Raw genomic sequence first — 18,630 nt, 5'->3', positions numbered from 1 at the left:
CAGCCTCTCCACCCCGTCCTCCTTCCTGACTTTATTTCTCTGCTGAGATGTAAATCAAAGATGAACCCACTCTGCCCTGGCCAGCCCCAGAGCCAGGGTTTGATGCCAAGGTGTTTGAGGAGAGCTGGAGGCCGCTCTTGAGACATTGGGGATTTTTTCTGGTTAAACTTTTTAAATGAATATTTCAAGCTGAGAAGTCAGCTGAGCCACTGTAATCAGCTTAAACCCCTGTTCAGGAGGGGTTTAGGGTCCAGCAGAGCCCTGAAGTTTGATCCACCACTGCCAGCAGGACCCAAGGTGAGAGTGGAGTGGGGACAGATCTCCTGAAGGATTAATTAGCTTGGGAGTGATCTCAAAACAGGGACAAAACCCCACAACAGGGATTAATGTCGGCTCCAACACGCGAGTTTGGGATTTGGAGGACATCCTGATTCCCTGCTTCCTGCTGCCAGGAAATAAGTTTGTTGCTGCAGATTTCACTGACATCAAAAGCCAAAGTCAACTCAAAATGCCCTCCTGAAAATGATCCATCTGGGGAACATCACACGTGAAAAAGACAAAAAAGATGATGATGCCAGGGAGCAACAGAGTTCCAGCAACATCTTCATTACAAGGTATTTTTCTCCTTAAAGAGCCCACGGAGCCAAGCATCCAATGTCATGTGCAATAGGCAGCAGGCATAATTCAGCATAGAAATTAAGAGGGCCATTATTATTATTATTATTATTTTAATCACATAAAAGGACTCTCCAGGGTTTTGCAATTTTGTGATCACAGGGAAAGAGACCCAGAGACAGAAGAGAAAAGGTGCAGTAAGTGATTGCACAATTGGAGGCTCCCATTTCTCTTCTGGTAGCTGGGATGTTGCTGAATTAATATTTTCATTCAATTATCTCTGTTACATATTCACAGACCAACTCCTGTTGCTTCTAAGTGAGCTGGGTGTGTTTGCTGCCTGCTAAATCCTGGATGAAGGAAGCATCCAGGGAAATGTTTGGGATTTGTTCCCCAAATTTGCTCCCCAAATGTTCTCTTTGGGAAACGTTTGGCTCAGCTGGCCAGACTGGGGGCACTAACCCTGGCATTGGAGATTTTGGGGTCCAGCTGCTGAGCTGGCAGCCCCAGAGCTGCTGCTGTTAAAAGCTGCTGTCACAGGAGCTTGGGGGTGTTAAATCCTGAGATTTCCAGTGGGATTCCTGGAATCTCCATCCAGATCTGAGCCTGGCAGGTCACAGTGCCACAGGGCAGAGACCAAGTCTGCTGGGATTTGCCAGGCAGAACAACCTCAAGGTTCTGGACCTCAGGACAAGCAGCTGGGTCCTTTCCAGAGGCCTCTCTGGACATATCCCTGCGGTCACTGCTTTTCTTCCCCAGCCATTTCATCCCCTTTTTTTATCCTTAGAGCCAAAGCAGCCCCATTTCCAGGCAGCTGAGGCCAGTGACCTCCTGTCCTCAAAGCAAACAGCTCAGGCCAAAGTCTGAGCCCAGCACACAAACACAGCCACGGATTTTCCAGGAATTTCTCCACCCTGGGCCCGGTCACCAGGCAGGCAAACGTGGAGCAAGACGAGAGCCCTGCTGCAGGATGAGGTGTAAACACCTGCTGTCCTTTCAGTCCAGCTGCTGGCAGAGCTGTGCCACCCCTGCTGCTGGCCTGGCAGTGTCCTGGCTGTGACAGTTGTCACTTGGACTGCCATCAGCTGAAGCCACACAGCCTCGCCACGCTGCAGAAATTCAGCATATGCTGAGAGGAGCAATGGCTGCAACGAGGCAATTCATGATTTCAGGCACGATATCGAGTGGGGAAAGAGGAAAAAAGGGGAGAAACCTGGTTAAGGCTTGCTATTTTTGAACTAAAATTAATAAACCAACGTGCATTTAGGTGGTGAGAAACGCCTAACAGCACAGCAGGGTTCCATATTTACTTGCTGTCACTGATTTCAGAGCAAATTGGCTCAGGGTATAAGTCAAAGAAAGATTCTCCTTCTGCCAGCACTGCACACTTCAAGAGATATCTGAAAATCAGGCTTCTCACCTTATCATTGTTAAAAGACTGTGCAATCAAAATGTAACTGACAATTCAGCTGATGCACGAGCAGAACGAGATGCCAGCTCACTCTCCCGTAGCCACAGAAGCTCTGTAAAGCTATCAGGATTTTAAAAACATTTTGTCAGAAAAATAAGTGGCTCTGACAGAGCTGGGGAGCGGGCAGAATAATAATGCAGTGCTCTGGAGCTCACGGTGACAGGTGCATTTCAGGGGCTGTGAGACACAGAGCTGCTGCCCTCTCCAGCAGCCCAGGGAGCCAAGCTCTGCAAACATCGCTGAATTTCATCCCTACAGCACCCAAGGCAGCAGTGCTGAGGTGGTTGAGAAGGGTTAAAATAACTGCATCAGCACTGGGAGCAGAATTTGTACCTGCAGATCTCCAGTCTCAGCCTCAGCCTCAAGCTCAGCTGTGCCATTTTCCTGAAATGTTCCTAAAGCAGCTCGTTTGGGGCCTGGATTGATCAGTGCCTGGCATCCTGCAGCTCTTCCTTGAGAAATCCTGCAGACAACCCTGAACCCCCCAGCTGTGCAGCCTTTAGGAGCACCTGGGGCCTCTGGAACCTCGTGATTTGGGGTTTGTTCCTGCAGAGATCACCCCCCACCCTCTGTGGGGCACCGTGCCCGCTCCCATGGCACCAATTCCAGGGAAATCATCCCACATCTGAAAGCCTAAACCGTGTTTACCCCACTGGAGGGCACGGGCTGGGCTGTTCAGCGTGGCACTTCTTATCACAAGCATCACTGATGAATAATTAATGCTGATGAAAGGAGCACAGCTTGTGGGTTTAAGGAAAGGGCTCTCGAGCTGCAGTGATTGTAAATGACAGCAATCACAGGAGTTCTGTGCAAATAAACTCCGGCCAGAAACGTGGGAGAGGCTTGATGAGAGAAACAGGAGCTGGAGAACACCAAGCACCAGCAGGAACGTGAGACCAGTCTCCAGATCACAGTCCAGGAGAGGGGAAATGCTGGAAAACACCTGGGAAGTGGCAAGGTTGGATCTCTGGAGAGATTAATGAGGCTGGGGATCCAAGTTTTCCTACCTGGGCAGGAAAGTGGGGAGGGATGCTCTCTCCTGGCTGTCAGGAGAAGCAGGACACTCTCTAGGAGCAGAATTCAGAGCTCATTTTTATTTCTACTTGAACTAGAGGGAATATTTGATCCAGAGCAGCTCCCCCCAGGCTGAGGCTGCCAAACTGGAGGCTCCAAGTGAGCAGCAGCACATCCACAACAGCAAAACGTATGTATCACCCTTCAGGAACTTGATTGCTTCCCATGCATGCAAACACACTCGAAAATAGCCCCAAAGAGGTTCCTCCCCTCCCACGTGGAAGCAGCTGCGGAGAAATCTCAGCTTAATATTGACATTTCCAGCCTGGAGAGCACCCAGTTTGCCTCCTTTCCATCTGGAGTTTGGGATAAAAAGGCATTGATGTGGCAGGAGGGGGAATGGGCAGCAATGCAGGGCCACAGTGCCCTGTCCTCGTTTCTCAGAGTCCCCGAAGGCCAGAGGGACAGAGGGCTGCACCAAGGGATTGCCTGATGCTGCCCTCCTTTAGAGGCACAGCTAGGAGGAGGAAAAGCCTATTAAAAGGCTGAAATGTAGCATGTAGCTGCTTTTCTGCAATTGTCTGCAAATCCTCGTGCTCCAAAGCATTTTTCTTGAGAGTGCTCACAGGCACACTGCAAACAAGCATAAGTACTGTCAATTGTTTTAGCAGGATAAATGCATTTTAAAGCTTTCAATATTTTTGTCTGTTTACTGGCACACTCCTTGAGAAATTTTGACAAGCTTGCCAGAGTGGAAGAGCAGCAAAATGCTTCAGCTTGCTCTGAACTCCACGCAGATCCTCAAGTCAAGAACCTGGCTGTTGCTGGAGGGGGTTGAAAGAGCAAAAGCCACCCAAATCAGTGCTCCTGGCAGAGAGGGGCTGGCCAGGGGCAGTGGCTGCTCACAGCCAGCCTGTGACAATCCCAAAGCTCCTTCCCTGAGCCTCAATCCCCGGGTTAATGGGGTTAATGGGGTTAATGGGGCTTCCTTGCAGCCCAGCCCTGCACAGCCAGCCGTGAGTCAGATGTGCCCTCACCACTCCCACAGCAAAGAACCTGTCCCTGATGTCCCATCTAAGCCTGCTCTGTGTCCCTTTGAAGCCACTCCTGTCACTCCAGACCCTTGTAAATGGTCTCTCCATCTTTCTTGTCCTCCCTTCAGGTCCTGGAAGGCCACAATCAGGTCACCCCAAACCTTCTCTTCTCCAGGCTGATGGTGTCAGAGACACCTGATGCCATTTCCACCTTCACATTTCCCTTCCCCACACCTCAGCCCCCAAAGCTGAGCAGGATTAGGGCTGGGGTCCACACAAAGCAAAAGGCTGGAAGTTCCCCCCCAGGTCCTGGAGCTGACGTGGAGAAGGACCTGGGCACCTACAGAGTGCAAAACAGGATGGGAGTGTTCTGCAAAGCCTCAGTCCCACCCTCTGCACTGAGGCAACCAGCCCATGGTGGAACTCTGCTCTGCCCCGAGCTGGGTGAGAGCTCCAGGAGATAATCTATGCACAGATCCCTTGGAAAGGAGCCCAGAGCCCTCTGCACAGCAGGAATTCCCCAGGGATGGGAAGGGAAAGGAAGGGCTCCTCATGGCACAGGCAGGAGCTCAGGGAGCCAAACAGGGAAATGCTCTGAGGGCAGAGCAGCAAAAGGACAATTTATATCCCCAAAAGCCAACAAATACCCCAAACCCACAACAAGTATCCCACCAGAATGAGCAGGGGAATAGCACTGGAAGTGGCTCACATAAAAAAAAGGTAATCTGCTAAAGAGTAAAATTATACAAGCCAGTTAGCACAGAGTATAAAGAGCTTTTAATATTGATTCACTCAATATTTCATGGAATTCACATCTTGCTCAACAGTGGAAAAACGAGAGAGAAGATGCTCAATTTGGTCAGGTCCTCAAGCCTACAAGCCCAGACAAATAGCAGCATTGTCAGCTCTGGGCTGGCTTCATGTTTTAATAAAGACACTTTCATTTTAGCACCCTGCCAAGCACATTTGGTGCTGGCTGTGCACAGGGAGCTGCCTGAAGGGATGAGGACACCACAGCACACGGACTCAAAGCCTTGCATCTCACCAACAGCAAGGGACGAGGTCAAAGCTGTGACAGACACCTCCCTGCCCTGGCCATGTGAATTCCAAAGCTCAGGAAAAGTGGAATTGCAGCCAGCTGAGCCCCACTCACCGAACATGTTCCCGATGTGGCCGTTCTTGGTCAGCGGGCGCAGCTCGTTCTTCCCCATTGCGTACTGCTTGTAGTTATCCCAGGCAAACTTCATCATCTGGGAGGGGAAAAGGCAGTGAGAACAGTCAGCAGAAGGGAGAGTTTCCAAAGCTGAGCTCTGGGAATCTGTGGCAGTTTCCCACTCACTGCTAAACCCGTGGTCCGTTAATTGTAAAATCTTAATTCCCACTGAACACGAGGAGTGGGGCTGCATCCAGAGGTGGGGTGAGTCTCCAGCTCCTCATTTCTGGGGAAGAACCTGGCACATCTCCCACCAAAAGCCCACGTTTCACCTTGGCCCTGCAAACCACGTGGGGTTTGTAGAAAGCTGTCTCCATCTCTGAATTTCCAACCTTTTTCAGAGAGCAGCAGTATTTCAGAATGCTTGTTAAAATGGGCTAAGAATGTAAGGCCAAAGCTGATCTGTGACTAAGTACAGGGAAAAAGTGATCTTAGGGACTGCACAGAGGTTTTCATTCTGTTAATTGACAGAATACATTCACAAAGACCAAATCCATGACATTTTGTTATCTTCCATCAGAACTCCACAGTGCTTTCTTCAGAGAGCTCTGCACAGGGGCTGGGTGATTTCTGAGCAACCCCTTCCAACTCAAACAATTCCTTTTGGGATGTTTGAGCTGTCCTGCCCAGGCCCAGCACCCTGAGGGCTGCAGGGCAGTGCTTGTGCAAGTTCCAACACACACACACACACATCCCAGCGCAGCCTCTTCTGTCCTCCTGCCCCTCTGGGAGGAAAAATTAAACAAGCAAGTGTCCTTTCTTCACCTGGGAGAGACTGGGACTTGTCAGCTTCCAAGGAGTTGGAAAAAGCTGCCTTTTCTACCCCCCCAGCCTGGCCCTGAGCAGCTCCAGCCCCAGCATCGCACTGACCTGAACATCCTTTGATTCAATCCCTGGCAGAAAAGGATAACAAAGGGGAAGAAGGGGCCTCAGAGAATCAGCCATGTTCTCCAACAAAGATAAGAGAGCGCTGAAACGCTTCCCTCAGACCAGACTTTTGAGGGAAAATGACAGTTTAAACGAAACCCTTCCTCCACAGAGCGCTCCTGGCCGCTCTGTTTCAGGATCAGAATCATCAGGTTACCTTGGGCTGAAATTCCTCCTGTCATCTCAGCTCTTGCTCTTCCCTCCAGCTGTGTGTTTCACAAACCCAACATCACAAGCCCCTGGCGGTATCCTCTTTAATTAGCAAAAAGCCACATCCCCAGATTCCCCTCTCCTTTTTAAACATCGAGCTTCCAAAGTAAAGTTTCCTGGAGCTGTTCAGATGGAGGAGGATAAACATTTGCTGAACTGATTGCTAACACTCAGGCTCCAACACCACCAGGAGATGGAATGCTGGACAAACAAATAAAGGCAATTTGGGGTTTAAAAACTCGGTGTGGGATGAATTAGTCAGTGGAGAGCTCTGCTGAGGAAACTAAATAATGACCCAAGGAGGGGGAAAAAACCCTCCACAAAATGCACTCAAACATGTCCCAGGCATATGACTCAGGGTGTTCACTTTCCATGGTCAAATCTCTTTTTGGTTTGTTTTGTTGTTTTTTTTTCCAGTGGCAGCAGGTTCTAAATGGGAAGCTCTCACTCTCCATGAACACAACAGGGTGAATCTTTGAGGAGCTCTGGCCTCTCTCTGGGCAGTGCAGAGCAGTTGGATGTGTCAGAGCTTGCTGCTGAAGCTGGCAGCAGGAAGGATGCTGTTTGTCAAGGCAGCGTGCCCACAGCAGGGCTCCTGCACCAAAAGGAAGGAGCCAGGCACCTCCTGGGCCCCCCTCAATCGGGGCTGGGGAAGGGGGACCCACCCTCCTGGCACACAGGGAGCCTGGACACGCAGAGGATGTGGAAATGACTCTGTTTTGTCCCCTAAAACTCCTGACGCTGTAATCCTGGCCCGGCTTCATTTTAAGCTGAGTATGACATTTTAATTTATTTCCTTCCCTCAACTTCCTTAACCCCTCCACTGCAGAAGGTCCAGGGTGAACCCAGCTGTGCTGGCACAGCTCCCTGGGACCCAGAGCCTGCAGACACCCCATCCCAGGGAGGGCATGGAAAACCAGCCATTCCCCTCAGCCTCCAACAGCCACATCTCCCACAGCGCAAATCTCCTCTTTTCCTGTCTCCTCATCAAGGAGGGACAGCCTGAGGCTCCCCAAAGTGCCCCACTTCCCCCAGGGCTCCAAGTGCTGATGGAGCCAACACTGCATCCCTCATCTGCCTCTCCAGCCACTTCAGCTGCCTTTCTCACACTGCTGGGAGAAGTTCCCCAGCACAAATTTCTGTCCCAAACTCTGCCGATCATCAGGGGATGGCAGCGCTGCCTCACCGAGCTGCCAGGCTCCCTTTAGGTGGAGCACACTGAGCTGGCTGCCTTCAAACCCTGCAGATTTGGGAGGCAGGATGCAGAACGTGGCAGCCTTTCATCTCCCAGCATCCCAGAGCTTGCCTCCCTCCACTGACGGCTCCAAAAAGCAGCAACTGGAAAAGGTGAAGAGCCAAAAAAGCATCTGCACCACTCTGCCCGTTCTGGCTCCCTGCAGCTGCCTCTCCAGTCCAAATTTAGCACCTCAGCTTCCAAAGCAGCTGAGGAGGGATGCAGCAAGGTCCTGAAAGTGGAGGCTCCACATCCTCTGAGCAGAGATTCCAAATTCCATCTGGAAGGGAAGGGATGGAGGTGCAGGAGGGAGGGGAATGTGTGAGGTGAGGTGTTCCAGGCCCATTTCTGATGAGCCACCAGGATTAGAAGTGAATATTTTATGGATTCTGGTCCTGACACATCACAATACATCAGTGTTAACATTGTGCCATTTTGCATTTGAAAAATGGCACCGGAACCACAAAAAATTATGGAAATAGATCCATAATTTCAGATTTTGTTCTCACCAGTGAGCCATCTGCCACCTAATAGACAATTATCTATTTGGGCCTGGCATTCTAAGCAATCTGGGTCTCCACTGATTTATAGCAGAGACTTCCAAATTTATAACTTAATTTGTCACATTGCTCTTGCCTTTCCTTTCACCTGTAAGTCACTTGTTACTCCGGAGAGTTTCAGCTGCCCAGCCAGACAAGTCTGGATTAAAATCAACTAGAAATGACAAAACTGACCTCTGCAAACCTGCACTATCGTTTTCACCTTTTAGATCCCTCTCTTTTCCTGTGCTTTGCTCCATCCAAACCCAAAAAGGACCTGGCTTTCAGCCCACCTGTGTTTTTCACAGAGGCAGCAGCAGAATAAAAAGCATTTAGAGGATGCTGTGATCCAGGTAATGAGGAAATGGGTCTCGGGATAAAAACTTGACCAAGAAAGTGTTTTCACTTTGAAGAGATGTGCAAATCTTTAGCACATTTAACAACTGAACCACTCCAAATCTCTGGGTTTATGGACTTGCAAAAAGCAGAGAGATGAGAGGGGAAGAAAAGAAGAAAAAGCTCCCCCCACCATCACTTGCCCTCCTTTTGTTAACAGGGAAGATTTCCAAAGCAGAGCATTCCCAAACAGCTATTTGATTAGTTTTATCCATCTAGACTGGGATAATTAGTAAATGCTTAAAAGATGAAATCTAAATATACCAACCAATCAACCCCTTTCAAGCACTTCCAAGGAACATTACACAAAGCCATTATCTTCACAAGATAACCACTTCCGTGGCTCTTTTGCCTCCTTCCTTCAACTTCCCTTCAAACATTTCCCTATAAAATATCAAAGAAATTTCCAGTTTGAGTTTAAAAAAAAAAAAAAAAGGAGGGCAGGGGGGTGAGTGTAATTTTAATATTTATTTCCCTATTGTATTCCTAACTTGTTTTTTCCCCACCTCTCTTCCTTTTCCTGCAGCTGGAAGCAGATTATTTGTGCTGACAGTTTCCAAAGCAGGACCAGTTCTTTCCCACTTTTAACCTCCTTGCTGCCCCACAGTAGCTCTGTGCCACTTTGGCTCTTTAAGCTGCAATAATGCCATTTATTTTCTCCTGCTGTATAAAACATAATTTGCCAGATGAAAAGAAAGAAAAGAAAAAGAGGAACTGTCAGTCTTGTAGGAAGAAGTCTGCCTGAATACATTGGGATAACTCATTTCTGTTTGGAATAATGGATGCATTTTTCCCTTATCAGACTTGCATAAACCTGTATAATTCAGGATCTGCAGAAAAGGTAATGAAACAGCATCATGTTTACTTTGTGTTGCTGCCTTTAGTATTATCACATGGAGATATAAATATCCAGGCAAACAGCAGGGCAGAATGCTATAAAAAGGCTGGAATTCATTTGAAAACCTTTAATAGAAAGCTGAGCAACTTCTCAGGTTACTTCTCTGGGCCCGTGTCCCCGGTAATGCTTTTATGTAACAGCAAAATGATAACAAAAAGGCTGTGTGCTCACTCCAGTGCGTGGAGATGTTCCATTTAGGCAGACACTGATATCCAGAGCCTTCCTCTGGCTGCCTCTAAAAGCCTGGAAGTGCAGAGCAGGAGGAGCTGCAGCTCCAGGGACGTTACCAAGCAACTCCCGCAGATGGACACCAGCATTGATAATCCATCCTAAAGTAATTACACCTTATAATTAAAGATTACAGGAAATCCAATAGATCCCAACAGGAACTCCAGCAATTGAAAGGCAGGCTGGCTAACCTGCCTGTGTTCCAGCAGCCATGTTCTGTCCTGCTGGAATGGAGCACTCAGGAACTGCAGAGATTTCCATTTCATGGGCCCTCAAACGCTGCCAGCACCTTGGGATGTGGTCATCCAACATCCCCTCTCTCCTCCCACCTTCAATCAAACTCATCCCTTTAACTGATGGCAAAGGGGTAAAACCTGAGCCTGTCACTCCAAAGGAAAGCCAGGAGAGCACAAGCCCAACTCCAGCAGGATTTCCTCTCCGCTGGTGGCTGACACATCCTTGGGCAGCTTCCACTGCTCCTCAGCTCCTCCAGCTAAAACACACTCAGCCCTTTCCTCCCAGAGAATGGGCAGGGTGGAAATATCCAGGAGGCACTGGACACAGAAATATCCAGAGGGAACTGGACACAGCAATGTCCAGAGGGCACTGGACACAGAAATATCCAGGGTGCACAGCAATGTCCAGGGTGCACTGGACATTGAGCCTGAGCTCACTTGGTCCATCAGGGTGCCCAGAGCAGCTGTGGCTGCCCCTGCATCCCTGGAAATGCCCAAGGCCAGGTTGGACAGGGCTTGGAGCGGCCTGGGACAGTGGAAGGTGTCCCCAGAGCACTGGGGTTTTACCCTTTCCAGGCTCACAGGAGGGCTGGCTCCTGTCACCAACCAGCTCCCTCAAAAGCAGATTCCCCTTTGGAATGACCCCCAAAGCTCAGGAAAGCCTCACCTTTCTGAAACCTGCCACTGCTCTGCTCAGGTTCCCCTTAAACACAAGACAAAGGCTCATTTTTCACATCTAAAGCAGCAGCCTGGGCACAGAACTCCTCCTTGGGGCTCCACTCTTCCTGGAGGATTCTCACCCAAAATTTCCATCCCTGTCAGCTCCTGCCTGCAAACACATCAGCTGAGAGCTCAGTGGGAGATGGCAGATAGAGGAATTGCTTGCTACAGGCAGCTTTATCTGGAAGTAAATGTAACAGAGCAATTCCAGCAACAGGTGAGTGGGGCTTTGCTTCAATTTCTTTCTGGCAAACTCCAGGCAGCTCCTTCTCAAAGCTGCATGGGTGGATTTTTCTGCCATCAGCTGCTACCATAGCTCACCCTCCCTTGCACAACAGCCAAAGACATTGCTCAGAAAAATGATCTCCATCACTGGAACAATGGGGGAATTCTTTAGAAAGTCAGAAGAAATCAATTTCCAGCAAGTCACAGTATAAAAAAAAGTAAGTTTTAAGCTCTCCTTGCTGTTCCCAGGCAGCCAGGTCACAGTGAGTTCTCCAGCACAGACCTGCAGAGCCAAGCACTCCCTGCCCAGCACAATCAGGGAAAAGCAGGACTGGGAGGACAGAAAAAAGCCCAGCACAGAGCAGCCCAAGGTTGTCAGTGTTAGTGGCAAGGACAGAAATAGAAGTCAAGATTCTCCCTAACTTAGTCCCTGCTAGCAAAGCTGAATGGGAGAAAACAGCTCAAACCACAATTAAACTAACACCTAATTAAATTCCTAATGCAACTAGATTTAACTGTGTCAAGAGGGGAAAAAATAAAACCCTTCTAGGGCTATCTGAGGCACTAAACCCCAGCTGGATCCAGCTGCATCTAAATCAGGAAACATGTCAGCAAGAGCAGTTGATTTTGCAGTTAGCTCTGTAATGAGATGCTGGCCTGGAAGAGGCTGACAATGGCTTGGAGAACAAATTTGCAAGTCTAGACCAAAGCACGGGGTGATTTAATGGAGAGATGAGGCAAACTGCAGCCTCCTCTTCCTTCGCTTCCCAGAATCAAAGCTTGGGGGAAATTCTGATGGGAATAAAAGGAATTTGTGTTCCTGGCCACCCTGACACCTCAGCTTCGTGTTCCCTGTGAGCCCCTAGGGCTGATCAGACTCAGGATATTCCAGAGCACGGCCAGGCTGGCACTGCACAGCCACACCAGCAATAAACACAATAAATATTCCTTCTGTCCTAAGCCTGTCAGCACTCAGGCACTGCTGCCACTGGGTTTAGGTGGACGGCAGAAAAAGGCAATCCCGCTCCAGGTTAGACCTGGCCAGGGGAGCTGACCCTGTTAAATGTGAGGGTGAGACACAATTCCTGCCAGGGCTGCAGGCACCTGGCCAGGGGAGCTGACCCTGTTAAATGTGAGGGTGAGAATTCCTGCCAGGGCTGCAGGCTCACAGGACAGCAGGAGGACCAGAAAGCCACCAGCACCCATTGTGTGACACTGCTGCTTGCATTTTTTCAAGCCCATTTCACTCCGGGCTGGACAGTCTGGCTTTTCTTAGTGGCTACTATTGCATTCCAGCACACTCTGAGGAAAGAAAGTGGGGAAAAAATTACTTCCCCAGTAATGCTGCTCCTTCAAATGTCACCTCCGAGTCCCCTCCTGGGTGTTGAGCCTGCAGCACAAACCAGGCAGGAAATTCCCTGAGCTCTTAAGATTTTGGGCACTGTCTCGTTCCTGCAGGCTGCCTCGAGGGCTCTTCCATTTCAGCCACTTCCCTTCAAGCATGTACAGCACACGGCTTTGTAAATCCCTAATTACACACAGACTACAAATTCTCCTTGAAAGTGCCCAGCATTCCAGGTGAGCATGAGCAACAGCTGAACAGCCAGGCAGAATCCAGCAGCTCCTCCCAAAATCCCCCCACGCTGAACGGGAAGGTGGATGGAAACACAAACACGAAGCAGGATTGTTTTTACAGGCCTGCGTTATGGCAAGGGAAGGTTTTTTCCTTTCCCCTACAGATACCATCTGCACAGAATTCTCATTTCTGGAGAGCCACAGCCCAAGGGGATGCTCAAAAGGAGCTGTAGCCATAAGTAAACCAAAATGCTGCAAGGAGAAGGAAGGAAAGGAAAAGGTGTGGAAATATTTTGCTTTTCTTTATCAAGGAAAATAAAAAAAAAGAAAAAGTCTCTAGAATGTATTGGGCCTGTCTGTTTGACAGCCTGTAGGACAAATGTCAAACAGATCAATAATGAAAAGAAACAAAAAGAGGAGAGGAGAGGAGAGGAGAGGAGAGGAGGCTTTGTACTCCCGAGCATGGCAGGAATCCTCAGTGGGCTGGGAAGAGTTAAACAGGCTCCAGAGCAGATCTGTGTGCAGATCTGCCATCCCGAGGCAGCAGAGCCTCCCTGCCCAGAGCAGGAGCTCCCTGCCTGTCCTGGGTGGGATGGCGATCAGGATGGGTGCACCAGAGCTTCTGGGGGGCTCCCACCCCAGCAGCCCAGGCTGCACAGCCAAGAGCTTCCGTTCAGCCAAGGGAACGTTTCCAAAGCATTCTCAGAGACACGAAGTGAGGATCAGCCTCACACCCACCACATCTGCCAGAGACAAAAGGAACAGCCCCGTGCCAGGCTCCCCCAGATGCTCAGCTCGCTCTGCCTCTCCCCCTTCCAGCCTCACTCCCCCAGTGCAGGCCCAGCAGCTGAGCTGCCTCTCCCCCAGCACCCACAAGGTGTGAATTGCTTCTGACACATGGATGGCTCAGGGGCCCAAAACACAGCAGAAGCAGATGGGAGAGCTGAAGGAAAGGAAGAAGGGAAGGAAAAAAATGTAAATACAGGCCAAGAGTCATCCTGCATCACTCCTGTTCTGCACCGTGAGAACGGATTTAGGGAGCAGGAGAAACATCTGTTTGGAAACTGGTTTTGTCTCAGTCCAAATGCTGGAACAGGAGAAAGAGGGAGGCTGAGGACTGCCAGCACACCTTGTGCTTCATCTCACACTTGGATGGCTTAGCAGGAGAGATCTGGGAGGATGAGTTTAGTTTAATGATTTCTTGCTGGTTCACCTGCTCCCCATCTGTCTTTGTAGTCCTTGCTCAGAGGGACAGATTGGAGCACTGCTGTCCTCTCCCTTTTCCAGAGTTCCTCGTGATTGGAACTTCTGAAGAGAGGAACAGAGCAATTCTCAAGTATTAAGTAGTCAGCTGAGATTAGTCCAATAATTTATCACAGGTAATAGCTAATAAAAGACACGAGAAACTCACTCAGAGCCTTCCTAGAGCCACGTGTCAGAGCTGTCACCTTACAAAAGTGGTGCAAGAAATTCTTGGACCACAGTAGCAAATTTATTAGCCAGAGGCTGATAAACCCTTCCAAGAGTCCCAGAGCCCACAATAAATCATTACAAAGCAGGTTACAAACACCGGATCTCTGATGAAAATGAGGTTGGAGGGGTGGATGTGAGAACAATGTCAGGGTTCAGCTGGCAGGATGAGGGGCCTGGCTCTCCCTGGCCTGACCTCCCAGCCCCAGAGGGATCAAGGCTGGGCCCTGGCACTGCTCCAGCACTGCCATCACCAGCACTGACTAACGGACTGCTGACAGAGAAAAGCAGGGAATGGCAGCCTTGGGGATCTGGGTAATAAACTACAGAAAACAGCCATAAAGGTTCATCAAAATTAGAGGCAGGAGCAGCTCCTTGCTCACAGACCCCACGTCATGCACAAGTGGCACCCACAGAGCTGCTCAGGCCCAAGGAACGAGCCTCCACTCGCCAAATCCCACCCTAACACTCAACTCAGAACTTGATTTGAGCCTTTGAAAGGCAGAAATGAAAGAACCAAGAGAAGAGAGCTGCCTATGGCTTTGTCCTCTGCCAGCCAGAGCTGAAATCAGCCTTTTGAATTATTTTGCTGTGCAGCCACCAGTGAGGGTGGGCAGAGCCACAGCCAGCAACAACAGTGTTCTGGTTGTTTGGGCTCAGCAGCACAAACCTTTGAGAGATAAGATAATCAGACCCAGCCACGGTGGTTCAGCAATCCTGACACGGTCTTGGTGCTGGAGAAAGGCCTTCAGGAAAGCCAAAACAGCACCAGAAATCAGCCAAGGGCTTGTTTGGGTTCATCAGCGCTGAATTCCAACATAAAAACGTGTCCTTCCTAGAAAACTCCAGAGAAAAATGAGGCTCAGATGGAAGGAGAGCCAGAAACATCCCTTTTCCACTGGAAGTATTTTATTTGTATTTTATCCTGCTGGCTAACGCAGGCAGCAGGAGGGTTTCAGGATGGATGAAACGCGATTATTTTATAATTATCCTTTGTTACTTCTCAAAGTACACGGTTCTGCACTTCCCTCCCTGCCCAGGGAAATCATGCTAACACAATTAGAGCAAGAGCCCTGCTTTAAACACGGCTGCTCGGACCTTGCTAACACGGCTCCAATTCTCAGCACAGACAGTCTGCAGAGCCATCCTGCTCCATAAATCAGCAGGAGCTCTGTCACCGAGTCCCTCTGAAGGGAAGGGACACTCTCTAGGAGGAACACTCACTGTATATCATCATCCTGTGCTAGTGCTGCTGGCACGAGATGCTGCAGGATTTCTCCATCTCTTGCATTTAATATTCTTTGCAGCCTTATTCTTGCAATATCTAAGAGAGGAAATCTAACAACAGCTCTAGGGCCACGCAAGGCAAGTGTTGGAGGCCAGATTAGAACTAATGAGCTCCTGGCTCCCACTCAATCCCAGCCTTTAGAACAATTAGCTCAAATAAACCCAGGAACCGTTTTCAGCTCCGCTGTCGCCTGCCCGTCCTCCCCGGTACCTCCTGAGCTGGAAAACTGCAATTGGCTTTGACAGAGGGGAGAGGTCACAGAGAAACCAAAGTTCAGTGCAAGCTGCCAGCATGGGAGACCCCCAGGGTGCCCCACGAAGGGGGCCAGTGCAGGGTTCCTGCTGCTCCACTGAGGAACAGGCACTGGGGTCACGATGGGGGCCTGTGCCCCACACAGGGGACACTGGGCAGGGCTGGGGGACACAGAGGGACACAAGGATGGGAACCCCCAGGCTGCCTGATGGCCCTCAGCAGGTTCCAGCACACAGGGCTCCCATTCCTAGAAAGCTGCACTCCGTTACCTTTCAGCCCAGGGATGAAGCCTCAGGAACACAATTCCCCTTTCCAAACCCGCTGGAGATCCCTCCTTGGACTTCACTCACACAGGGGACCCTGCAGCCCTGCTGTCAGCAGCAGGAGATGCAGAAGGCAAGCACAGCAGTCACTTCAGGTTAGTGCAGCCTCGTGCTTTACCCACGCTCCAGCGTCCTCCCGGGGAGTGCTGGAGTGCCCAGGAGGAACAGCTCTGCTGCACATTTTCCTGCTGGATTAGGGCTCAAGCAGCGTGTGCCCATTTCACAGAGGTGCCACGATGGATCTGCCCTCAGGAACAGGACACAAAGTGTCCTGCTTTAATTACCAGAGGGTGCTGTGCCCCGTTAGCCAGGGTACCAATGCGTGCCCTCCTGTCCCATAACGAGGGGATGTTGATTATCCAGTGCTCCAGCACAGCTCCCAGTGTGCTCTGCCTCCTGCCATGCTCTGAGTGCATCGTGCACAAAGCCCTCACATTATGTGCAGCTCACAGACACCACTGCCCACGACAGCTCCTCTGGAGCCCTTCCAAAATGTGGTGTCAGATGATGAACTCAAGTGCCAGGGGAGCGAGAGTAAAGACGGCAATCATGGCAGCGTGTGCTCCTCATGCCAAATCCACTCACAGCATCCACTGAAAAGCATTTTTCTGGGGAATGTAAATGTAGTCTCTTCCTTAAGTTTAAAAATCAGAATGCTCCCAGCTCCTCTTGCCACCACTGGAGTGAATTTTCCTTCCTGCCTTCTCCTTCTGACAGCTCCACGTCAGTTTTATATTCAGGTCAGTCTTTCATTTAGTACTAAGGTACATTTCCCTTTCTCCCTCTCAGCTGCCCCATCTAAAATCTCAATTGTTTTCAATACTGGAGAACATATTCAAAAACATCAAAATGATAAACAATCTGTACAATAACAGAATCACAGAGTAAACCAAACATGATGGATTAGCCTCATCTGGCAAAGCCTTGCATATAGAACCAAAGGAAAGAACACTCAGCACGAAAATCTTTCTCCCATTAAGGGGCAGATTTAATCATTGATTAAAAGTTAATCATGAGTCCATAAAAATTTTGGCTGGGAAGATGAAATCTTAACGCAGGTGACTGCTTTTTAGTAAATATTTGAAGAGCTGGAAGTGCACATGCCCCAGACTGATGGAGGAGCAGGGAGGTTACAGCAGGATTACTGACAGCTCACAGCCAGGCTCTATCCCCCTGCCCTAACCCCCTCTGCCCGTCCAAAGAATTTCAAGGAGCTGATGTGCATTTCCTGAAGTGATTCAGGAGAGTGCAGGGCCTTCAGCACATCTGTGGGCATCCTAGAAAGTCATTTCCCCACGCCCAGCACTCGCAGTCACTCATCACCCGCAGCCAACAGCTCTGCAGAGCTGGAGCCGTGTGCTGGCTCTAAGTGGCAGTTCAGAAACCAGTCTAGCATCAAATTTAGTTGTTGTGGAACAAGTGCTTTCACTGCTAGACTTGGGGAGAGAAGAGCAAATGACTGCAAATTGCAGAGCACTCCCAAATTCCAGAGTGCCCTCAGCTCGGGAGAGCTGGGTCAGAGCGAGCTGAGGCACACAGCTCTGCAGCACTGATCACAGCACGCTCACATTCCTGTGCCTCTGCACTCCACCAACAGAACAAATACATTTTTAGTCAATTAACTGTATCCCCCACAGCTAAAACAGGCTGGAGGTCAGGTCTAAATTCTGTTTGCATGAATCCACCGGAGGCTGCTGAAGCAAAAAACTCACTGCATGTACCATGTGTGGGATTTACACTACAGTACCCCTTTCACAGGTTCAGTAAATAAATGCATGAGGAGTGTGGAGCAAAGGAAAATTCCAGCAAGGCTGGAGCCAGCCCGTGCTTCAAACTGCAGAGAAATTCTCTCTTGCAGAGGTATTTCTACCCCAGAGAAAGAATTACAATCACAGCACATCTGACTGGTTTGAGATCACAATTCCGCTTCACCGTAGTAAATATTTTACAGAGAACTGGTTTCCTTACCCCCAGCAGCCAGAGCAAGTCTGTTGGAAGTCCCTGGGCTTCCATCTGCCCAGCACACAGGATCAGACCCTCCCCACGTGCCTCAGTGAGGAGATGTGCTCGGGAGGAGCATCTCCAGCTGAACCGTGCGTGGTGCTCCTCACGTACAGCACCGCGGATGGATTACAGCGCGGAGTGCTGCTCGGCCCCACATCACAGCACTGGAAGGCATCTGCTCCAAATGTACGGACAGAAAGTTGCACAGTGCAGGCAAAGGGAGAGGGCTGACAAATTTTTCCCTGCTGGATGTGGAAAGGAGATGGTCAGAAATGAACAATGATGGGATTCACAGCCCGGCTCAGCCTGAGAGCTGCTCTGAGCCTTGCTTGTGGCAAAGTGGTGATCACAGCTCACCCCCAGGGCACCCGAGAGCTCCAGAACACCCAAACCCACACAGCTGTACCACAGGCAACCAGCACCAGAGCTGAGACTTCTCCTGGCAGGGGTCAGAGCTGTGGCAAAAAAAAAAAAAAAAAATATATATATAATCAGGAGAACCTGCAGCATTTCCCCAGCCCTGCCCCAAAAATGGGCAGTTTTTTCACTGCAGTCACAACAGTCAAAAACCACACAAAGGGAACTCAGCAACCTTCAGCAAGGGGCTTTCAGCAGAGGCTGAGCTCCTGATAACATTCCTGTCTCTTCCTAATTATCTTTTAGTGATAAACTGTCAAGATATTTGTGTTCCAAAGACGGATCCACCTGCCGATGTGCAGAGTGATGCAGGATAACTGCGTGAGTTGGTGCCTCCATCC

General features: G+C 49.8%; 1 protein-coding gene across 2 annotated transcripts in view; it reads right to left on the bottom strand.

Annotated features, from left to right (window-relative positions):
- Window positions 1–18,173, bottom strand: part of MAN1C1 (mannosidase alpha class 1C member 1) — a 47,615-nt gene extending 29,442 nt beyond the window's left edge. The window contains exons 1-2 of one of the 2 annotated variants that reach the window (XM_041463131.1): window positions 17,837–18,173; window positions 5,288–5,384 (exon numbers count right to left, since the gene is read on the bottom strand). In XM_041463131.1, coding sequence (XP_041319065.1) covers window positions 5,288–5,384; window positions 17,837–17,881 — 142 coding nt within the window. In that variant the 5' untranslated portion in view covers window positions 17,882–18,173. The remainder of the gene's footprint in view (window positions 1–5,287; window positions 5,385–17,836) is intronic. The other variant, XM_041463130.1, reaches the window with a different exon arrangement.
- Window positions 18,174–18,630: the final 457 nt, after the last annotated feature.

This window comes from Pyrgilauda ruficollis, unplaced genomic scaffold (genome assembly GCF_017590135.1).
Source record: "Pyrgilauda ruficollis isolate IOZ18807 unplaced genomic scaffold, ASM1759013v1 scaffold162, whole genome shotgun sequence".
Taxonomy (NCBI): domain Eukaryota; kingdom Metazoa; phylum Chordata; class Aves; order Passeriformes; family Passeridae; genus Pyrgilauda; species Pyrgilauda ruficollis.
The sequence above is the reverse complement of the archived record's forward strand: the minus strand, read 5'-3'. Positions and strand labels throughout refer to the sequence as shown.